The following is a 19,814-nucleotide window of genomic DNA, read 5'->3' on the forward strand; positions in this document are numbered from 1 at the left end:
AAAAAAAAAAAAGCCTGAACTTGCTGCCTGACTGGATGTAAAAAACATTGTTTGTATTAATTTTTTTTTAACTGAATGTTTGAACTAGTCCTGTTTCTGTGGGGACAACATAGTGGGATCTATCTCCCACTTGTAATCACAGGAACAGAGGAAGGAGAGAGGAAACTGCTCTAACAGCTGCCTTTTGCTGCTTGTTGCTTTTGGTTATCAGTTTCTTTAATGTCCATGAGTTCTATGAGAAGCAGAACTTCTCTCTAGAAGGAGAATATCCTGGTTCCTCTATTGCATGCTTATATGCAAAGCTCAGGAGTAACAGGCTGAGCAGTAACTCAGCTTTGCTTTAGTGTGAAGAACCTCAGAGCAAATGACAGAGGTTTATACAGCCTAGAAAACGGCCCGGAGAGGAGAAACTATCAATGACTAGTTTAATCTGTTGCTCTCTGCTTAAACTCACCTGCTCCTACAACAGGTAAGTGACAGCATAGGATCTCTTCTTGTCTGCATGGCACAAGTCTCCAGTGACAAGTATCTTTCATAGTTACTGTGCTGAGTATTTTTGCTCCATCAAAGTTCCTGCTCTGCTACGCTGTTAGTTACAGAACAAACACATAGGAGGTACCCGATTTAAATTTCGCAAAGCTAGAAGTCTCTGGTTTTGCTTTGTGCCGCTTTGCTATTCTTTGGACTACTGGCTTTACTGGGACCTTTTCAGACAGAACTCTCTTGATAATTATACCAGTGGTCTGTAACACAAATCTGAGGGACTTCGTAGCTAGCTTTCTGAAAAAGAATTCCCTTGAGCTATATCTATAAATAAAATAACTAGAGACTTCATGTGAAATTCAGCTTTTCAGTCCTCATTCAGATATTTTTAAGCTAATTGAAACAGGTGTATCATACTAACTTCATTCTCTGAAGCATTTAATGATGAAAATGAGAAATGAACCAGTAGAAGTATGGTTTTATTTTATTTATGTCGTCTTAGTATTAGATCTTGACAGGGTTAATTTTGTTTGGTTTTCTTTTATAATTGATTAAAAAAAAAAAGTAGAATTAATTTTGGCAAGAAGCATCCTTTTTTGTGTTTTCTTCAGATGTATTAAAGGGAAATTTATTTCTGCTTCAGGCCTAATCTTTTAATGACCAGTTTTAGTGACTCGCTAGAAAAAAACCCAGGATTTCTGTTGTAAATTCATTTGAAGACATAATTACAGATAGTGATTGTGGAAAGGGGTTAAATGAGAACTTAATTACTCTTGCCTGCCAGGGACAGAATAGATGCAGTGGTCTTGCCAAGTTTTGTTACCTTAGTTGAAAAGAACTGTGGATTGTAAACATTTTTCCAGAGCAGACATCTCTACACTCCTAGGATTTTAATGTGGATGGTGAATTAATATCAAATTATCTTTTAGTTATGCTCTGTTTGCTCTGGTTCATTAGCAACTATGTACAATATTGAAGTGATATGAGGTGTAATGTGTAGCTGCGTTAGCAATGACGGAATAGGAATTATGCCAGTAGCTTTACAGCAGTCCTAGGAATTTACATAAGCCACTGCAATAATTATGAACTATGAATTATAGTTATTAACTCAAACAGTTTGTTGAGAAGATGAACAATTTTTGTGTTGATTCTCTACTCAGGCAAGCATTGTTTCCAATGTTTTTGCTCTAGGCTTTAGAATTCAAGATATGCAAGATGCGTCCATCTGCAAAATCTCTTGTATGTGGGGAACCGTGGAGTTACAGTGCTAGCCAGAGATTTGCCTCACTAGTAAATGGCTGTACTCATCTAGTGAAGGTGTATTCACTTGTGCATAGTGTTCTGCATGTGGATGTTTTCTGTTACTCAATGTGCAAAGAGCTTGTGAATATTCGAGATGTGCTTATTGAAGAATGTTATGCTGAACTAGCAGAAGAATCATACGAATCACAAGTATGTATTGAGTAAGCTGCTTCTAGTTTTCTTGTACTAATTCATTTCATCTCAGGCTGTCTGAAGTCCTGAGAAGTTGAGCTGAAGTCTTGACTGATGCCATAGGATTAGGCAAGATTAGTACTTGAATGGGACAATATATTTTTATGTGTGTGCATAATTCATATTGAGCTGTTGGCCAAAAGCATTGCTGCTTTGAGACACATTTTGAAAGAGATGTTTCTCAGGAGATAATAATGGCATCAATTGAACTGCTCCACTGGTTTTCTTGAAACTGAAAAAATGTAACTGTTTCATAGTTTTAACCATCTTGTTTTAAACCATGTTTTATATAACCTGGAAGGTGGTAAGAACATTGGATTTTGTATTCGTATGCAAGCATGTGTGTTCTTTGTGTAGGACCTTTTTTGTAAGATTTTTGAAAAACATAACTGTTTCATGGTTTTAACACTCTTCTGTTATTATGTAGCAAAGCCATGATTTGCTCAAGGGATTATTTTTGGACCAAGTAAAGAAAGAAGAGCAAATGCCTGTATCTTCAAGAGAGGAAGAAAAGGACCTCATTGAAAGATTGTTAAACTTGTTTTCTGACAATAAATCTGGTGTGCCAACCCATAAGGTAACTTGAGTGGTGGTTTTGGTATGTCACTACCTGACCCTGCTTCTCACGTTGTTAGAATGGAGATGAAGACTGAAAGTACCTTTAATAACTAAACAATACTTGATGCCTTTCATAGTGCATTCTACCTTCTGTTGGTAGAAAGCCGTAATGTGACCACCGTTGCAGACTAGTCTATTGCAGCTTTTAACAAAGCTTTGAAGTATATAGCCTAAGAGCTAAGTGAACCAACTCCTCTAGCACATTCTAAGGCATCACTTCAAACCACTGCGGAATGAAGATAAAATTGAAAAACTGAACACAATGTCATAGTCTTCATTATGTAAGTTACAGCAAAAAGCAAGATTACGACCCTGTCAATTTTTCAGAAAATTTAAACATGGTTTTTACTGTACACAGTGTTTTGTTCTTCCTCACCTAGCGATAGGGAAGCAGCTAGGATTGGTGGTGCAGCGAACACTCCAATAAGTGATAATAATGAAACAGTGGGTGTTTCTTCCACTGCCAGTTCCAAACTCAGAATTTATTCTTACTTACGTATTTTGAGATACCTAGTCACTACTAAGCTAGAATATAAAACACAAAAATGTGTGTCCTGTTCTGCATTCTGATTATAAGTTAAGTCTCATCTACATTATAATTCTTTTCCCATTTCAGACCTGACAAAATTTCAGGCTGTCAAGCACCTAATCATGCTCAGTTTACCCAGAGGAGTAATCCTGTTTAACTACTCACTTTCATAAAGTGAGATATTTTCAAGATTAAAGACCTGCTCATGTAAATAAAAATGATTTGATTTTGTTAGGTGCTCTCTGAAGTCTGAACTTGTGTTTTTTAAGCCAGGGGAAAGTCATGAATCCCCAGCACCTGTGAAAATACATTACTTTTGTTTAGGTGCCTCAGCAAGCAAAGTTTGCTTTAGATGAGTGAAATAGAAATGCTGTTTATCAATTCATCAATTCAGTGGTGCTCAGTACATGCTGAAATGTGTTTTGGTTTTCATTTATAAAGGATTTTGATTTGTAAAGATGCAAGCGCTGGCTAACTAGAATATCATTTGTTCTCTCTCTTTTTGAAGGTGACAGTTTTTGGCCCATTCAGTCCTTATGAAGTGAAATGCTACAGTATGACTAGAGTATGCCAGTTCAGGTATGAGAAGACTTTTACTGTGAAGTATAGGCATGTTCTCAGCTGTTATTTTTGATAAATAGGCAAAAACCATCCTAGTTACTCTTAGAGATTTTTACAGAATTTTTATTCATTGAAAAGACTGAAGTAGTCAGGCCTGAATTGCATTAATATGCACACTGTGTCTATGTAAAAATTTAAGAATAGTATTATTAAAGGTGCTTTAATGTCTTACAGAGAGATTATTTATTAACCATCATACACATTTGCTAAATGGTATTCAGGTAATCTGCAGCCAGTAACTGCTATATATTGGGGTTGCACTGTGAATTTAAAATATTCTTTTTTTACATGTTTGTATGGATTTTGGTTCTTTAATGTTGAAAATATTTCTTATTTCCTCCCCAGAAGTGCTTTCATACAAAAGGAAAGCATAAACTCTGTTGTTGTCCATGATGCTCCAGAAGATCCCTTTCAGCAATTATTGGTTGCTGCTTCTGTATCAGCAAATGCAATTGGTAATGCTTAATAAAAATGTTTGGACAGTTTCTCTAGTCTTTTGTTTTTATCTAAATAGTTCTGCAAGTAAATATGTCACTGTAGTTCTGTGCTATGTCTTTTTGAGGTTTCATTTTCATTAGATACTCCTTAGAAAATTAAATTGTTTTTTTTTTTTTTTGGTGGCAGGATCTACTGTGATTTTAGAGGAAACATCTTTGATGCCTCCTATTCCTGGCCTGCTTGCGCTCCTCAGTATGCTGTTTGCTCCTGCTATAGAACTCAGGTATTCATGCGTGGTGGGTTTTTTGTTTTGTGGTGGGGTTTTTTGCGGGTTTTGGGTTTGGTGGTTTGTTTGGTTTTTTTTTTTTTTTAGGACCCTCACAAATTGGTGACAGGTTTTTTTGTTGTTTTCTTTTTTCCTCTGCTTTCAGCATTTAATATGTTCTCTTCAGGTTCATGTAATTATTGTATCTTTTATCAGTTTTAGTATAGTATGTAGCTAAGATAACTTGCTTCATGTACTTATGAATTGGTGCTGCAGGCTCTACCCTCATGGTAAGGCAATACAGTTCCTGACAATCGTGCTGGAAGCCTAGGAAGATGAACTGTAGAAGTGGGCAAGTTTTAAGTCTATGTGAGGAGAGGAACTTGCACGATTTTTGTAAAAGCTGAGTTCTGGCAGTTGCATTACTGTTGTGTTTTGTTTAAATTCTTGTATCTGTAGACTGTCATTTCAACATAGTGAAGCTAGCTTTCCTTAATTAAAGTTTCATTTTGCATATAAATGATTTTCTTTTTACATTTTATGTGTTTTCATAACCAGAACTTTTTTGTTTGTTTGTTTCATCACTGTACATAAAAAACCAATATGACTAGGTGTGAATGCCTCTCAATTGTTTTAGCTTCTTTAAAACACCTGTATCTTGCTTGGCATGGCTTAGACAAATTCATTTAAGTCTGTCTTCATATGAGTTTAGTTTCTTCATATCTAGGCGAGACTGTTTTCTTTCTTTTTCATATAGGGTTGATACAAGTGGAAAGTATTTTACTGGTGTTCTGTGTGGTTTGGGTTGGAGTCAGACTTGTGGGGCTCCACTGCTTCCAGAAAATGACATGGAGCTGACATTTGATGTGTATTTTGGAGTGGAAGACATATCAGAGGTAAAACGTGCATAAGAATTTTTGCTATAGTAGGTATTAAGTAGAATTCTGTGCGTCAGAGCTTGTTAACTCTTAGAGCTAGTAAGAAAACTTGTTTTAAGCTGTGGTTTTGGGGTTTTTTTTAGTGTACTACCTGTTTATAAACTTGGATTCTTACTAGAAAAAAAAAGTTACCTTCTCCATATGCTTTGACTACAATAAAGTATTATAGAACAATACATTGTACACTTTTCAAAACAAAAGCATGGATTTTACACTAATCAGATGTCAATACTTGTTAGTTTTGTTCTTGGGATTATTGTGGTTTTTACTGATCAGCCTAGCATTACTGTTTTGCAATCTTCAGTTTGATTTTACAGCTCTGATAAGTCATCTGTATCAAGGTACATCTCCCAGAGCAGATCCACCAAACAATAAAACCCCCTGTATTCCTCATTACAACCTCTTCGCAACTTGTAGACAGAGATCTGTCAGAGGGAAGCACGGACTCTGTTATGCAGGGCAGTAAGCTGTATTTGACCTGTGCTTCAGATGTGACCTGTGCTTTAGACAGGGAAGGACCTCACATGCCCTGATTAGTTCTGTGTACAGAGCAGGTACATGAGCGGTTTCTAGAGGCTTTTTAAGGACACAGTGGACATGCTGGTGCACATACCTGTGAGCTATTGTTTTGTGAAAGCACTGTCTTGGTGTGTGTGATGTCTGTATTCATGGCACCTTAGCCAGAATGGTAACACCAAGCTGAGAGAGAAAATCCTTAAAACTTCTACAGAAGGAATTCTGTGTTGGAAAAAATCCAGGCAAGTGGTAGTATGTATGTTTTATGGCATATCTGAGTAACCTTGAAGACTGTGGTATCATGTGGCTGAACATTAATGTCTTTGACCAGCACAGATGCTTCTGGAAGAAGTGGTGTTTCTAAAGCTTCAGATGTTTTTGCTTATGTCAATAATATTCCAGGTGAAGTTTGGTGGTATGTGTGCCACGACCACCTTCACGTCAGTGTAATGTAATATAATACAGAACTAGTGCTGGTTTAGAGTGCTTTATATTCTGTCACTGGTATTTTTACAGATAAACATCCTAAGGACAGCCATTAATAAGCTGCTCTGTGAATGTGCAACGTGTTCTGGACAAGAGAGGATGGCACAGCTGCAGGAAGATGTTCGTCAGAAACTTCTATGGTAATAATTTTGTAGAAGTAGGATCTTCTGTTTCACAGTCTCAGCAAAAGCAAAATAAATGATTGCTTGAAGCAAAGCTCAGATTAGGCTTTGGGGAAATAATATATGTTCTCATTTAATGATGCATTTCATTTACTTTGTTTATTTATAAAGCTGTATACTTAACAACTTTAGACTTCTTGTGGAAGCACTGGTTCTTCAGGGAAGCCTGATCGCTTAAGAATCATAAAATCTAGACTGTAAAACCTGTTCTACAGGATACCAGTTCTGATGTATCTTTGCTTTGTGCACCCAGGACAAAGCTAATAAGGTCCTGTGGCATAAGAGTGCAGAAGGATTTAGAATTCTTTCTCCCTATACATAAAATTTGAATTGTGCGTGCTGCCTTTCCTCCCTCAACAGACCTGTGTAGGATAGGTGTTGGCCAAGTTAATTGCTGGAAATCCCAGGTCAACTTATGAATTGAAGTAAGGCCACCTGCCTTTTTTTCCAGCGGGCCTTCCTGCTTCTTGTAACTGAAGCAGTGGTTCTGAAAAGACTCATGTGAGTCAGTGCAGCCAGTCTTGAGAATTTTTGCAGTTTCTGGTGTGTGGGAAGTGTTTGGGGGAGCCAGTTCAATGAAGTATCTCTGTAACAGCTCCTTCTAATGTCTGCCACCGCTGAGCACGCTGTGAAAAATCTTCCCTTGTTTGTAAACGCATTTTAGTGCTGTCTGTATCATCATCAGACTTTTCTTATCCTTCCCTGGCTCTGTACTGAACAGATTTCAAAAAGAACTCTGGCTCAGCTGTGAATTAAGAGTTATGTTATGCTCTCTAGTATTGGCCTCATCTGTAGGAAATGTGACCTTTTTCACAAATAGAGCTTTTCTAAAGTAACTGTATGCCAAAGTGAGGCAATTCCTCATGCTGATAAAGATCAGAAGCTTTTAAGCTTAGCTACCCTTACCCTAGGTTATCAAAATGATCATCAGAGCAGCTGTTTATGCTGAGTTTTCAGGTGTTTCTTGGTTTTAGATGTACCTGTGCAGTTGATTCCCCCCCCCCCCCCCCCCCCCCCCCCAAAAAAAAAAGCCAACCCTATTACAGTGCCTTTAGTTGAAAGCAAGTGCCCATACTTCTTATTTCCAAAACTTGAAAGAAAATTCAGTGTGGTGCATTTTATAATAAACTAACAAGTGGGGGGGGGGGGGGGGGTCAGCCTTACTTTTTGAGGCACTGGAAATGAAATGAAAAGAGCATAAAACAGTTGCCAGAAGATGCGGAGTTACTATATGTTAGCTGACCAGCAGACATGTTGGATATGACTAGGGCGCAAGGTGATTATCTTTGTCTTGGGTGCTACACTGTGCGTGCTGCCAGCAGGTCAGCTGCTCTTCTCTCTGAGACACGGCAGCTTGCAGCCAGCTGTTGCAGTGGGTTGTGTGTGCCTCCAGAAAGTGGTGGTACAGCTTCGCAAAGGCTGTGCCTCAGAGATGCACGCTGCTTGTGCTTTCAACTTAAGGAGCACCAGTGCAGGCTGATGGCAAGCTGTTCATGTTTCATGTCTGCAAAACCGGCTGGTAACATACCAGCTCTTGAGCATACTGCTGATGCAATATTTAATTTCCTATTTGTGTCCAAGTACCTCAGGCCAGTTGGTGTCTGCATTGCCTTTGGACACTGCCATGTAGTACCATGTTTAGACTTCAAAGCTGAATGGCTTGCGTGATTCATGCGGTAATAAGTGTAGGGAGAAGTCAAGGAAAGTGGATTGGCAGAAAGAAGCAAAACCACAAAACCCCTGTGGAGGTGACTGACAATAACAGGAGCTCATGCTTGGACATCAGCACTTAGATGCTAAATTCAAAGCACAAAAATGTCACTGCTATTTCTTTAGACATGTGAATACTTGCTACTGTTTTGGCACCTTTTTTGGGTTGATTGTTCAGACATCTCCGGCCGGTTGGGAGGGAAAGGAGCAGCCTGCCAGCTCCTTGGCGCAGGTCCTCAGCATTGATGTGTTCCACAGTTCAGTCAGTGCTGACTGCCTGACTCGGTCATTCTCGTCAGCCTTCTGGGCTTTTTTTTCTTTAGGATTTTATACCTTTCTGTGGAAGCGTTTTCTCTCTTGGAATCTTTGTGCTTTTACTGATTCTGTTCCAACAATCCTACAGTTAATTTTTCTAAATTTTTATTTATTTATTTACTTTTTGAAGGAAGAGACAATCTGGTTATTGTCATGATGTATTTTCCTTTGTGTAAAACCTTTTTTCGTTTTGAATATTTTTTTTTCTGATTGTACTTCGTTTTATGTCTTGGAAAAAACCTAATCTTTTATTAATAGGATAATAAATATGTAAAAAATTAGCCTGAACAGTCTTTCATAACTCTTTTTCATTTTTTCGAAAGCTAATTGTATTTACAGTGTGTCACCACTACTTAAGACTAAAATGAATGTTTGAAAAACACATCTAGACAGAATTAATTAATGTCTACTACTGTTGTACTTTGCACAGCTTGAGGAAATAACTGGAGCAGACGGACAGTCTGTAGTAATTGAGTTGTCATGCAAAACAAAATACCCTAAAAATAGCTGTATTATACCTTCTGGTGAATAACCATGCATAAAACTTACGGAATAAATGACAGTTGCAAATTCTAGTACTTTGTTAATTAAAAAAAAAAAATTTCTTTAAAAGCAAATACATTCTGATACAATTAATGTTGCTAAAATTGTATTTTGACTTCTTACACTAGAGGGGCAAACTGCAGAGAAGTGAACAAATCCGACTAGATTAACAAGGAAATTTAAGATTCCCTTCAGCACAGATACCTTGTAAATGCCTAGTTGTATCCAATATAAAAATTCTTTTGTATTTCTAGTTAATCAAATAAAAGTGTATTTCTTAAGGCTATTTTTATGCAATTTCAGCTTAATCTGCAAATCAAAACCTCGAGATATAGTTGTGCCTACATGGTATGAGAAGCCTTATGCATGGAATCAGGTAAGGGTATAAATATAATTCCCGCCCCCCCCTTAAAAAGAGTAGTTAGAGTACCCCAGTACAGTTAGTTAAGAGTGGACAGAGGGAGAATTTCCTTTGGAAGGATGTCTCTTTTGAGCTGGGGGCCGGGAGTGGGGAGAAGGTGTTGAATTCAACGATACTGAAAGCGCTGTAGGATCAAATTTAAGGCATAAGAACTGTTGCGTATACATCAGCCTCTATTGATACCCTATTTTTGTAGAGTCTCTTTAGTTTGTTGGGTGGGGTTTTTTGTTTTTTAATTTTGTATATACAAATATTTAGCTTCTTCAAACAGAACACTTCATGATTTTTAAGTTTTTAAGTTGCGAGAGATTGTAAAGACAACTTTACATTTGTTGGAAGTTAAAATTTTGTTAAAATTTTGTATTCTTCTTTCTATTAAGCAGCCATGGACTAAAAGGAAAAGCTTGATACATTTTTTCTTTTTTAGGATTTATCTGAATGCAGTGCATTTTAGTTTTGTTTTGGGTTGCTGTGCTTTCAGGTGGCTTTTCCCTTTTAAGCAGACAGAAATGTGGCTTGCTTTAGAATGAATGTGCTGGGCTCAAAATCCAGGAGGGTTTTGTAAAGCTAAAAAGTCTAGCTTCCTACTCTATTAGAAATCTTACCTTTCTTTCTGTAAGGGCCTCTGCAGGCAACTAGACTTCCTGATGAACAAGTGCATTTTCTTAATTAAAAGGGGGTGAGGAATTACCGAGTACAGGAGTAAGCGTTCTACGTGCACCCTCCCTGTGCCTCTCCCACCCTGCGGCATATAAATGAGGGGTTTAGGTCTCCCTTATTGAAAAGGTTGCCAGCAGTGAATGAGCACCAAGGGCATGTATTTCTAGTAGGCATTCACTGAGGTTCTAGTGTGTCGTGACATACTGCCTTAAGCCCAACTGTTTCTATTTTCGTATTTCAAATTCAGTTGTCCTGACAGTTTATCTCTTATTCAGTTGTACTGGTGTTTAGCTTTTTTTAACAAGTTAATGTATAGGCCTTGGATCAGGATTTTCCTTGCTGCATCTGAAGTCTGAAGAATCTCAGGACATATTTCTTACATCATCACATAAAATACTACCTGTAATGCTTTGGAATTGATTGTGGAATAGTATTGTGACTCAGGCAAACCATGAGATACAGCATTTTATAGTACTGACTCTTATGTTGAAATGTGTGGCATGGAACCGAAATGTCTCTGTGATTTGAAACTGTCAAAACTCTTCAAAACTCTTTTCCTTAACTGTGTTATATAGGAGAACATTAAGAATGCGTTCTGACTTCCATCTTCTTTCTTTTGATTAGGTGGATTCTCAGTGTATCATTGACCAGTCAGAAAAGCAGCATGAAAGAGGAAATGGTCTGTATCAGCTACATAAGCTTGTTGTGTTGAATGTTTAAGTATTTCTAGAAGTCTTGCAGAGGAAGAGGTATTACAACTAGTCTAAAAATTGCTTTTGTCTTCTGTATAACCCTTGGATGTTTGTTTTGCAAGACTGTTCTGTAAGATTAGCGTAAGTGTACTAAAATACAGTTTGGAATATGTTAATGTTTTCTTAAAAAGCTACAGTTTCCTGACCTAGAGCAGACAAGTTTATTCATAAAACAAACAGACTTAAAACAGGATGCAATTTACATTTTAATAATACTTCTGAACAGGATTGTCAGAAGGTACATGAAAGGCAAAGCAAATCTAAGTTTAGTTGTTCATTTTCTGTCTAAAAGCTCATAAGCCATGGGGCATGATTTTTTTGTCTTTAACTGCAAGTTGCATTTTCCTGTTTTCTTTGTCATTAGTTTTTCAAAAAGCCATACAACAAAGGTATTTGGGGTTTTTCTTAGCCAAAAACTAGAGGTCAAAGGAAACTGATGATCTAGATTATGATCTGATCCAAAATACAACTTCATACACTGGATACAAGTTTTTCATTAGTTTTTCATACAGCAAAATGTAATATGTGATTTCTTTTCCTGTATGGCAGAAGAATGCTTTTGAATTACTGGTTTATGGCACTTTCGTTTCATCCTTTCCTTTTATTTTTACCTGTGAGATCTTTAGTCCTGAAAACTAGGTCAGTGGCTTCAGAATAAAATGCAGAAGTGAAATAAAATGTTTTTGTCTCTTCTGTTGTGCGGTCATGCTTAATAAAAGCTAAATTTAGTTATTAATGGTAAGTGATTGCATTCATGAAATACATGAATACAAAAACAGTATATGGCAAAGTATTAATCTTTTCACTATTCACTCAGTGATTTGAAGATCATGTAATATCCAGTTGTCCTCTGAAGAACAGACAGAATCAATGGTATCCATAAAAAAAGTGGCAGATTTGGGGAAAATAAGGGGATGCATAAACTAAGAAATTATTTTAAGTTGTACTTAAACAGAGGGCCAACCGTATAATAGGCAATTTCAGTGGCTTATTATAAGCATTACTTCCTTAGACCCATTTTACTAATCCTTGTAAATTATAAAATGTCATACTTTCTATTAAAACTATCTCACTATATAAAAATTGCACCCCAGGTGGCTTAGACAACAGTATTTCTCAGCTGAGAGTTGTATGCAAATTAAGTGTTGCAGTTAAACACCTTTGGGGGGTAAATGAAACAGGCAGAATGTCAAATCTTTGCTTTGCCATTAATGATGGGAAATTTCTGTAGGAAAAGGTAACTTGGTAATACCACAACGCATGATATAAATAATGTAGCTTATCATGATTCCTCATAAGTAACACTGAAATTGAGAGGAATATATTTCCTTTTTTTTTTTTTTTCCCCCCTTTCCTTTTTCTTTTAATTCGATGGCTAAGGTGTCCTGGTCTGTCCATGTGCCTGTGCTGCCATCTGGAGGGGGCTTACTGGTGTGCTCCGTGTTCCCCTTTGAATATCTACTGTGTGTCGTAATGCTTTCAGTAAAGAAGAGGTACTCTGTAATGGCTCACATCCTAATAAAACTGAAAGGTTTCTACTCAGGTCCTTATGATGAGAGGAGTAGATAATGCTAACTCCCCCACAGTCCAATTACACATAACCTGCCACTGGTCCAATTGAGAAATAACTGTGTATTAACTCTTAAAAGCTCCCAATTTTGTCCTGGGTACATAATAAGCCTGCAGATGCGATATGTGATAGATTATCCTTGAAGGAAATGGAACATCTTACAAGTTAGCCTTGCTGGAAAACGTTATGTATTGCCAGGTGAAAATGTAGTACTGATATTTAAAAAGCAGCAGTTGTATTTTATTGCTTGATTTAGGTTTCAGCAGCATTGTAGAGTCACTTAAACAAGTTGAAGGCAAACAGCTTCAGGATTTCTCCCCTTCAAGGTTAACAGTATCTAGCACTGGAGAAAGAAGTATTGTAAAACAGTAGTGTAGTAGTATGTAGTAGTGTAGTAGTATGGCTATAGGCCCTGATCCCATCAACCTTGTGCCTTTCAGGGGTTACTTCCATAAGAAAAAGGCCAAAACTGCTTGTCAAGATGCCTTTTATCGCCAGGAGCTCACCAACATCTAGCAGAATGAGATTTCACTTGCCACAGTTTAGTAGTGATCATCCACATTTATGTATTTCTTCCATCACTGAGTCCAAGGTAGAAATCTATAAATGGTCAATTAACCTTCCTGAATGCCTCCAATAGTAATGATAAAGTGACAAATTGTATTGATAGGTGCTTCTCAAGTCTGAAAACGTATGTGCATTCACTATTATTCATTACTTCCCCCCACAGCTACGCTGAAATCAGGTAGCAGTTTTAAATCAAAAAGAATTTTTTTGCCATTGCATGTAATCAATTTTGGAATTTACTGCCACAGGCTGTGCTAGAAACAAAATATATAAATGTTGTGGTTTAGCCCCAGCCAGCAACTAAGCACCACGCAGCTGCTTGCTCACTGCCCCTACCCCGATGAGATGGGGGAGAGAATTGGAAGAGTAAGAGTGAGAAACACTCCTGGGTTGAGATAAGAACAGTTTAATAATTGAAATAAAATAAAGTAAAATAGTAGTCGTAATAATAACAATATAATAATAATAACAATAATAATATACAAAGCAAGTGATGCACAAGGCAATTGCTCACCACCCACCAACTGATACCCAGACAGTTCCTGAGCAGCAGTGGCTGCTCCCCAGCCAACCCCCCCCAGTTTCTATACTGAGCATGACATCATATGGTATGGAATAGCCCTTTGGTCAGTTTGGATCAACTCTTCTGGCTGTGCCCCCTCCCAGCTTCTTGTGTACCTGGCAGAGCATGGGAAGCTGAAAAAGTCCTTGAGTAGCATAAGTGGTACTTAGCAACAACTAAAACATCAGTGTGTTATCAACATTCTTCTCCTACTAAATCCAAACCACAGTACTATGCCTGCTACTAGGAAGAAAATTAACTCTATCCCAGCCAAAACCAGGACAATAAACAAATACAAAAAGGAATTGGAACTCCAGGGAAGGCAGATCCTTCAATAGCTGTTAAAATTGAGGAACTCAAACTCCCTACCCCACTGAATTCCAGAACCTGAGAAAATATACTGAAAGAATACTTATTTATCCTTTCCCAGGCGTTTCCTTTTGGCAGATATAAGGGTGGAGAATATTGTTTATGGATCATTTTAAAGATGCTGTAACAGGTCAGACTAATACTTGCATCTGTGATTGAAACATCCTGGAATCAACAATAGTAGAATTACATAGCATGGATGATCGCTAATAGAATGAGATGTCATTTAAGTAATTCTACACCAAAGAGAGTTGTTCAGGATATGTAGTCTGTGTTTCTTGTCTTACTCTCTTCTACTGCCTCATAACTCTGCTTGTATAGGATTCTGCAGCTGAAAGTAGGTGGAGGCCCAGCTGGTGTTCTCTGCCCTCAGGTCTTTTGTAGGATTTCCAGGATGCAGGTGTACCATGCAAATGCAGATACTCCTGGCCAAAAGGATTCCAAATAGAACATAAGGTGTGTGCGCCTCCAGTAGCTAGATGTTATTATGGACAAATACATCCTAAAAAACTTCTAGTTGCTACATGATCAGTGGCTTCTCATTTCTTCTGTAAATTAGTACCTGGAAAGGACTTCAATTAATTATGACTAATTTGAGCTGATAATAGATTTGGTAAATAGCCCAGATGCCAACCAATTTGGTTAACATTGAAATCTTGCATTTTTTCTAGATTGCTACTTATAGTGGTTACACCTGGATTAGAACAAAGAAATGAGATTCACAGATGCCACTTGCCTGCCAGGCTATTCATTGAGTCTTCAGATCATTAAATAATAAAAAAGGATAGTGTTAAAAAACAATAGAGCTTGTGAAATGCAGTACCTCTCAGAACTACAGTTCAAGAGATGCACTATATGAAACCTGTGATTCTTGAGGAAATTTGAGAAGCCTAAAGTGGAGTGATAAATATGCTGTATCTGAGAGAGTTTATCAATTTCTCTTTGCGAGTGTGTCACAATAGACAGGGATGTGGAATTTGTTGGGCTGGAACAATTTTAGCCTTACTTTGAAGTCTGTCATTCTTGCCCCAAGGACAGTGATAACATTACTATCCCTCAATGACAAGAAAATGTGTTCATAATCTCTTGAGTTCTTTTAAGCTATTATGAACACACAGTGTTGGGTCAGCCCAAGCCAGCTGATTGCATTCAGCATCAATACCCTTCCTCTTTCTTCAAATGAGTACATTAATCATTCTGTATTACTCCAATTATCTCTGTATTTTTCATGTACCTCTAAATGTTGCAGAGTAAGGGGGTTTCCAGAAAGATGTGTATTGAGAGAAGAGGGCTGGAAGGACACGAAAGCAAGATCTTTTCTGATCTCAGTGTTATGGGTTATGTACCAAAAAAAAAGAATTCCAAGTATCTATGGGCATTTTTCAGCAAGGCTTCTTTATTTAAAACAACCAGTGATGCCAGGAGTACCAGTGTGTTTGAAATGCTCAGATTTCAGTGTCATCCAGACTTGTGCTGAACAGGCTTAGAGGATGTTTCACTAAATATCATCTGTTTTATTACTACTCGGCTATAGACTGTGAAAAAGTATGAGAGGGAACTACTGGAGAGAGTCCAGCAAAGGGCCACTGAGATGATGGACTGGAGTATCTCTCATGAGAAAAGGCTGAGAGAGCTGGGACTGTTCAGCCTAGAGAAGAGAAGGCTCAAGGGGATCTTATACATCAAGGATACGCAGAAGATGGAGCCAGGCTATTTTCAGTGGTGTCTGGTGCAAGGGCAAGAGGCCGTGGGCACAAACTGAAACGCAGGAGGTGCCATCTAAACATCAGGAAACACTTTCTCACTGTGAGGGTGACCAAGCACTGGCACAGGTTGCCCAGAGAGGCTGTGGAGTCTCCATCCCTGGAGAGAACTCAAAAGCCATCTGGACATGGTCCTGGGCAGCAAGGGGGTTGGACCAGATGACTCCAGAGGTCCTTCCAACCTCAACCTTTCTGTGAGGCTGTGATAAAGAGGCTTTTCCAAAAAAGCCTTTAATACACCTGCAGCTGTGAAAGCGAAGCATTTCAAACGAGTTTGGCCCGCCTGGTGGAAATTCAGCACGGATCACAAAGCGAGGTTAGGAGTTTCACCTTTCCTTCCCCAAAAAGCGTGTTAGTAGGGGTGCGGGTGGTTTGAATGAACCCTGCAGAGCTCCTGCCGAGACTACGGACACTTGCAAAATGGCAGTCTGTGCATTCTGCAGTGAGTGGGAGTGTAGACAGTAAGATGACTGTGGATGTCAGTTTAAAGTGATGTATTTCCAAAGCAAGCAGGACTGTCCTTTTTTAACGGTACGTGATTTTAAGAGGCACAGGTGAGCGCATGTATTTGCTGTAGAAACGCTGATCTTCTCTTGCTCATGGGCTTTGCGTGAGCTTTTTTTACAGCGCAGGCATAGAGAGTTGACAGTTAACAGGAAGAGGAATGCAGGAGATGGAATTTGAATAATGACAGGATGGAGCGACTCGCGTGACTTCATCGAGCACAATGAGTGCAGTCACAACAGGCTCTGCCTTGCCTAACCCGTGGTCAGATGTCTCAGGTTTATTTACACCAACCACCTCACTTCGGCATAACTCTGACGTGCCCAGAATGAGAACTTAGTGAGACAAAGGAGTGTTCCAACGCTCGCACAGATGATGGTCCAAGTGAAGAGAATTGCCCTGGAGAAACGACAGAAATGCTGCAGCTTGCTAACTGAAGGTGAGACTTTTCTCTAAAACTGAGATTTGCGCAGAATTTGTATAATCTTGGGAAAGACAAACACCGCTGTGTGCAACCAATAGCGAGATGTAAGTACGTGACAGCTAAGAACTGTCATAAAAGCAGTTCCAGCAAATAGTCTTCCCGCAGCCATCCTGGAAGCTCTGGTGAACCTTTCTTTATGTTGGTTCACAACAGTCGAGGGGATCACCCATCAGAAATAACGAAGCTCTTAAAAAATCTCCATGCATTATGGGATACGTTTTTAAGGATCACCTCCTCTGAGCCCAAGGGGTGACAGGGGCCTTTTTGTCTGTCTTAGCCTGTCGAAAGGGATAGAACTGAACAGAAAAAACAAAGAACGAACCCCACCATCAATGCATACTTGGATTTGGAGTTCCTTTCTGTAAAAGAACCTGGAGAAAAGCAGATGAAACTCCAAAGGGGCTAATAAATGGAAGAAACCTGAGGCAAAGAGGATGTATCTGCAGAAGGAGGAAGGTATCTATTAATCCTCCAAAGGAGCGCTGAGGGAAGAGGCAACCTCCGAGATTATCTGGTGAATCTGTAGGAAGACAGATTGCTGTTTCTTAGGCACCGAGCGCAGCCACGTGGGCAGGTGTTTCTCTCATCTCCAGCTGATGCTCCTTTATGTAGCTTTCACTCAAGCTCCAGAAACGTCTGGTCTGGGAGATGCTATGACTTAAATCCCTTGGGGAAGCAGAGGCTACGGTGGTCACTCCCTCTGCTGAGGGAGCTCTTCCATCCTGCGGGACAGGGACAGGACCCTCCCGGAGGTCCCCCCTTCAAGGGAGGGGACTCACCCTCCTGGTCAGTTTGCACAAGCAACATTCTACTTGAAATACTCATCTAAATTATTAATTTGTCATTTTAATATTTTTTTTCTGTGCACAGTCACATGCCAAATAATATGCCTCAGAGGCAGGATTCGTCATGTTAATGAACTCAGCTATCTAAAAGACAGGCATCTGGTCTCAACTAATCAGTTTAATATTTAATAGTTAATAACTATTTAATAGTAACCAGAATTTCCTGAGAGGCATATTATGCATCCAGCATTCACAATGGTTGACCATGAGCTAAAAAAGTACTTTAGGTTTTTTTTTGTTTTGTTTTTTTTTTAAGTTCTGCTGTGTTTGACCTGCAGACAGAGAATACCTAGGTCAGAGTACATGCTGTGCCATCAGTTCCTGTCAGCCTGCAGCCCCACGAGCCACCAATTACAGTGACAAGGGACACAAGGATGGGAAGCAGACGCTGTTAGCTGCATACAAATGCTGCAGTGGTTACCAGACTGCAGAAACTTGCACACTGGGCTGCGCAAGTTTAACTCCCCTTTCTTTGAGGGGTGGATGGGACCAAAACTTTTGGGTCAGAGTGGAGAGCCCGCTGAGATGACAATGGCATTGAGGTATTTCCAGGTTAAAAAGTGGCGGTGGTGGTGAATCCACAGGAATCGCGCATCTGCCATAGGTGTCAAGTCTTGGAAAAACAGTCAGTAATGCTAAAAGCACCAGCGCAAATGCCAAGAAAAATCCTGATATGACATGAAATACTAGCAGAACTAGTAAGTGGACTGCTCACCTCTGGGTTTTTTCAGGCTTCAGCCTGTTAATCCTTGCCTGTCTTTTTTAGCTCTGCCAGAAAGCTGAAGGGTTAGGCTCTGTGCATCACTGATCGCCATCTTGAGAACAGGGAAATCACATCTCAAAGCTGGCTGTGCTGGCTAAGGCACCATGTAGGTCTGTGGGCATTTGGCCAAGAAACTATCCTCTCCCAGCCTTGGAAGTAAAATATAATTGGAAGAAGGCAGACAGGATACATGAGCACCAAAGCACAGCAAGAGTCCCAGGCCTCTCAGAGATTGCAGGCAAGATAAACTACTGGCACTTTTTAAGGGCTTTAGAAAATGAAACAAAATTAATAACAACACCCATCTTAACATGCAAGTAGGAAAAGGGAACAAATCCTAGGATGAGTTAATAAAGCATTCTGTGCGATCAGCCCCACTGAGGACGTGGAGTCTGCTGCAACCAATGCACCAGCTTGTTGGCAGGAGGTGAAGGCCCAGGACAGAGCTCTGTACGGAGGAGGTTAAAATGGTTCTCCATTCTTCAGCACCTGTGGCACAAGAAGAAGGTCTGAAAGGATATATAGACTATCAGTCAAAGAGAAAAAACGTCTGTGAAACATAACATAGCTTTTGAATAACAAGTCAGAAATACCTCTCCTCTTTGATTTTTCTTACCTGTCCTGTTGGCCAAACTGCATTAGCAAACCTACCTGCATTAAGGTGGTTTGGAGAAGATGCTGCCCTCCACAGGAGTCGGTTTTCATCCACTGAGGTCTGCAACAGCGGTCCTCTTCTGTTGATCCCACCTTGATGATTTTGGGGGTTGTCTTTTATTCCCCTCCCCCCTCCGCCAATGATGTAGTCTGTGGTTTCTTTCCTTGGTTCTGCAGCCTGCCCAGCCCATGTCTCTCCAAAAAGCCCTGGCTGCTGTGCTGTCGGGCATGGTGATCTTGCCTTGCAGATGTTCTTCCTCCCTGCTCTGGGGAAATCACTTCCAAAGAACTGACTGAGAGGCATTGTTCCTTTTCTTCTGTTCATAGTTGTCTTAATCACACCACTGTTGCTTTATTGTTTCCTAGGTTGTGTTCATTATGCTGGCTCAGTAGTTTCTAAGTTAAACAGTTCTGCATTCTGTTCAAACTCAGTCAAAACGCCAATGTAAATAACTCAATGTACTGGCTGGGTTTAAGTTACCATAACAATTATTAGAACAATATCAGTCATTACACCAAGGTGTTACTAACAACAGCGTATGCCTCTTTCTCCAGAATTTAAGTTCAGCTTACTTTCAGTTTCATCTCAGTAAGTCTGTTTTCCCTTATTGTTGCTTTAAGATCTTTGTGGTGTTCGTTCAGCAAGTCATTTTTCAACCTTACTATATCTCAGAAATTCTCTGAACTTCACAATTTCTAATGTTTATTGACATTGACAAAGATGACAAGTTTCACTATTTGTTACTACTCTTTCTACATGTA

The 19,814-nt window shown here is 39.2% G+C and overlaps 1 protein-coding gene across 1 annotated transcript in view; it reads left to right on the top strand.

Moving 5' to 3' along the window:
• Window positions 1–10,939, top strand: part of LOC104027376 (ATP-dependent RNA helicase TDRD9) — an 89,576-nt gene extending 78,637 nt beyond the window's left edge. Inside the window, exons 28-36 of the mRNA XM_075712450.1 lie at window positions 1,675–1,935; window positions 2,405–2,554; window positions 3,633–3,703; window positions 4,091–4,200; window positions 4,370–4,466; window positions 5,206–5,344; window positions 6,419–6,528; window positions 9,442–9,514; window positions 10,844–10,939. Coding sequence (XP_075568565.1) covers window positions 1,675–1,935; window positions 2,405–2,554; window positions 3,633–3,703; window positions 4,091–4,200; window positions 4,370–4,466; window positions 5,206–5,344; window positions 6,419–6,528; window positions 9,442–9,514; window positions 10,844–10,939 — 1,107 coding nt within the window. The remainder of the gene's footprint in view (window positions 1–1,674; window positions 1,936–2,404; window positions 2,555–3,632; window positions 3,704–4,090; window positions 4,201–4,369; window positions 4,467–5,205; window positions 5,345–6,418; window positions 6,529–9,441; window positions 9,515–10,843) is intronic.
• The last annotated feature ends 8,875 nt before the right edge of the window (window positions 10,940–19,814 follow it).

This window comes from Pelecanus crispus, chromosome 6 (genome assembly GCF_030463565.1).
Source record: "Pelecanus crispus isolate bPelCri1 chromosome 6, bPelCri1.pri, whole genome shotgun sequence".
Taxonomy (NCBI): domain Eukaryota; kingdom Metazoa; phylum Chordata; class Aves; order Pelecaniformes; family Pelecanidae; genus Pelecanus; species Pelecanus crispus.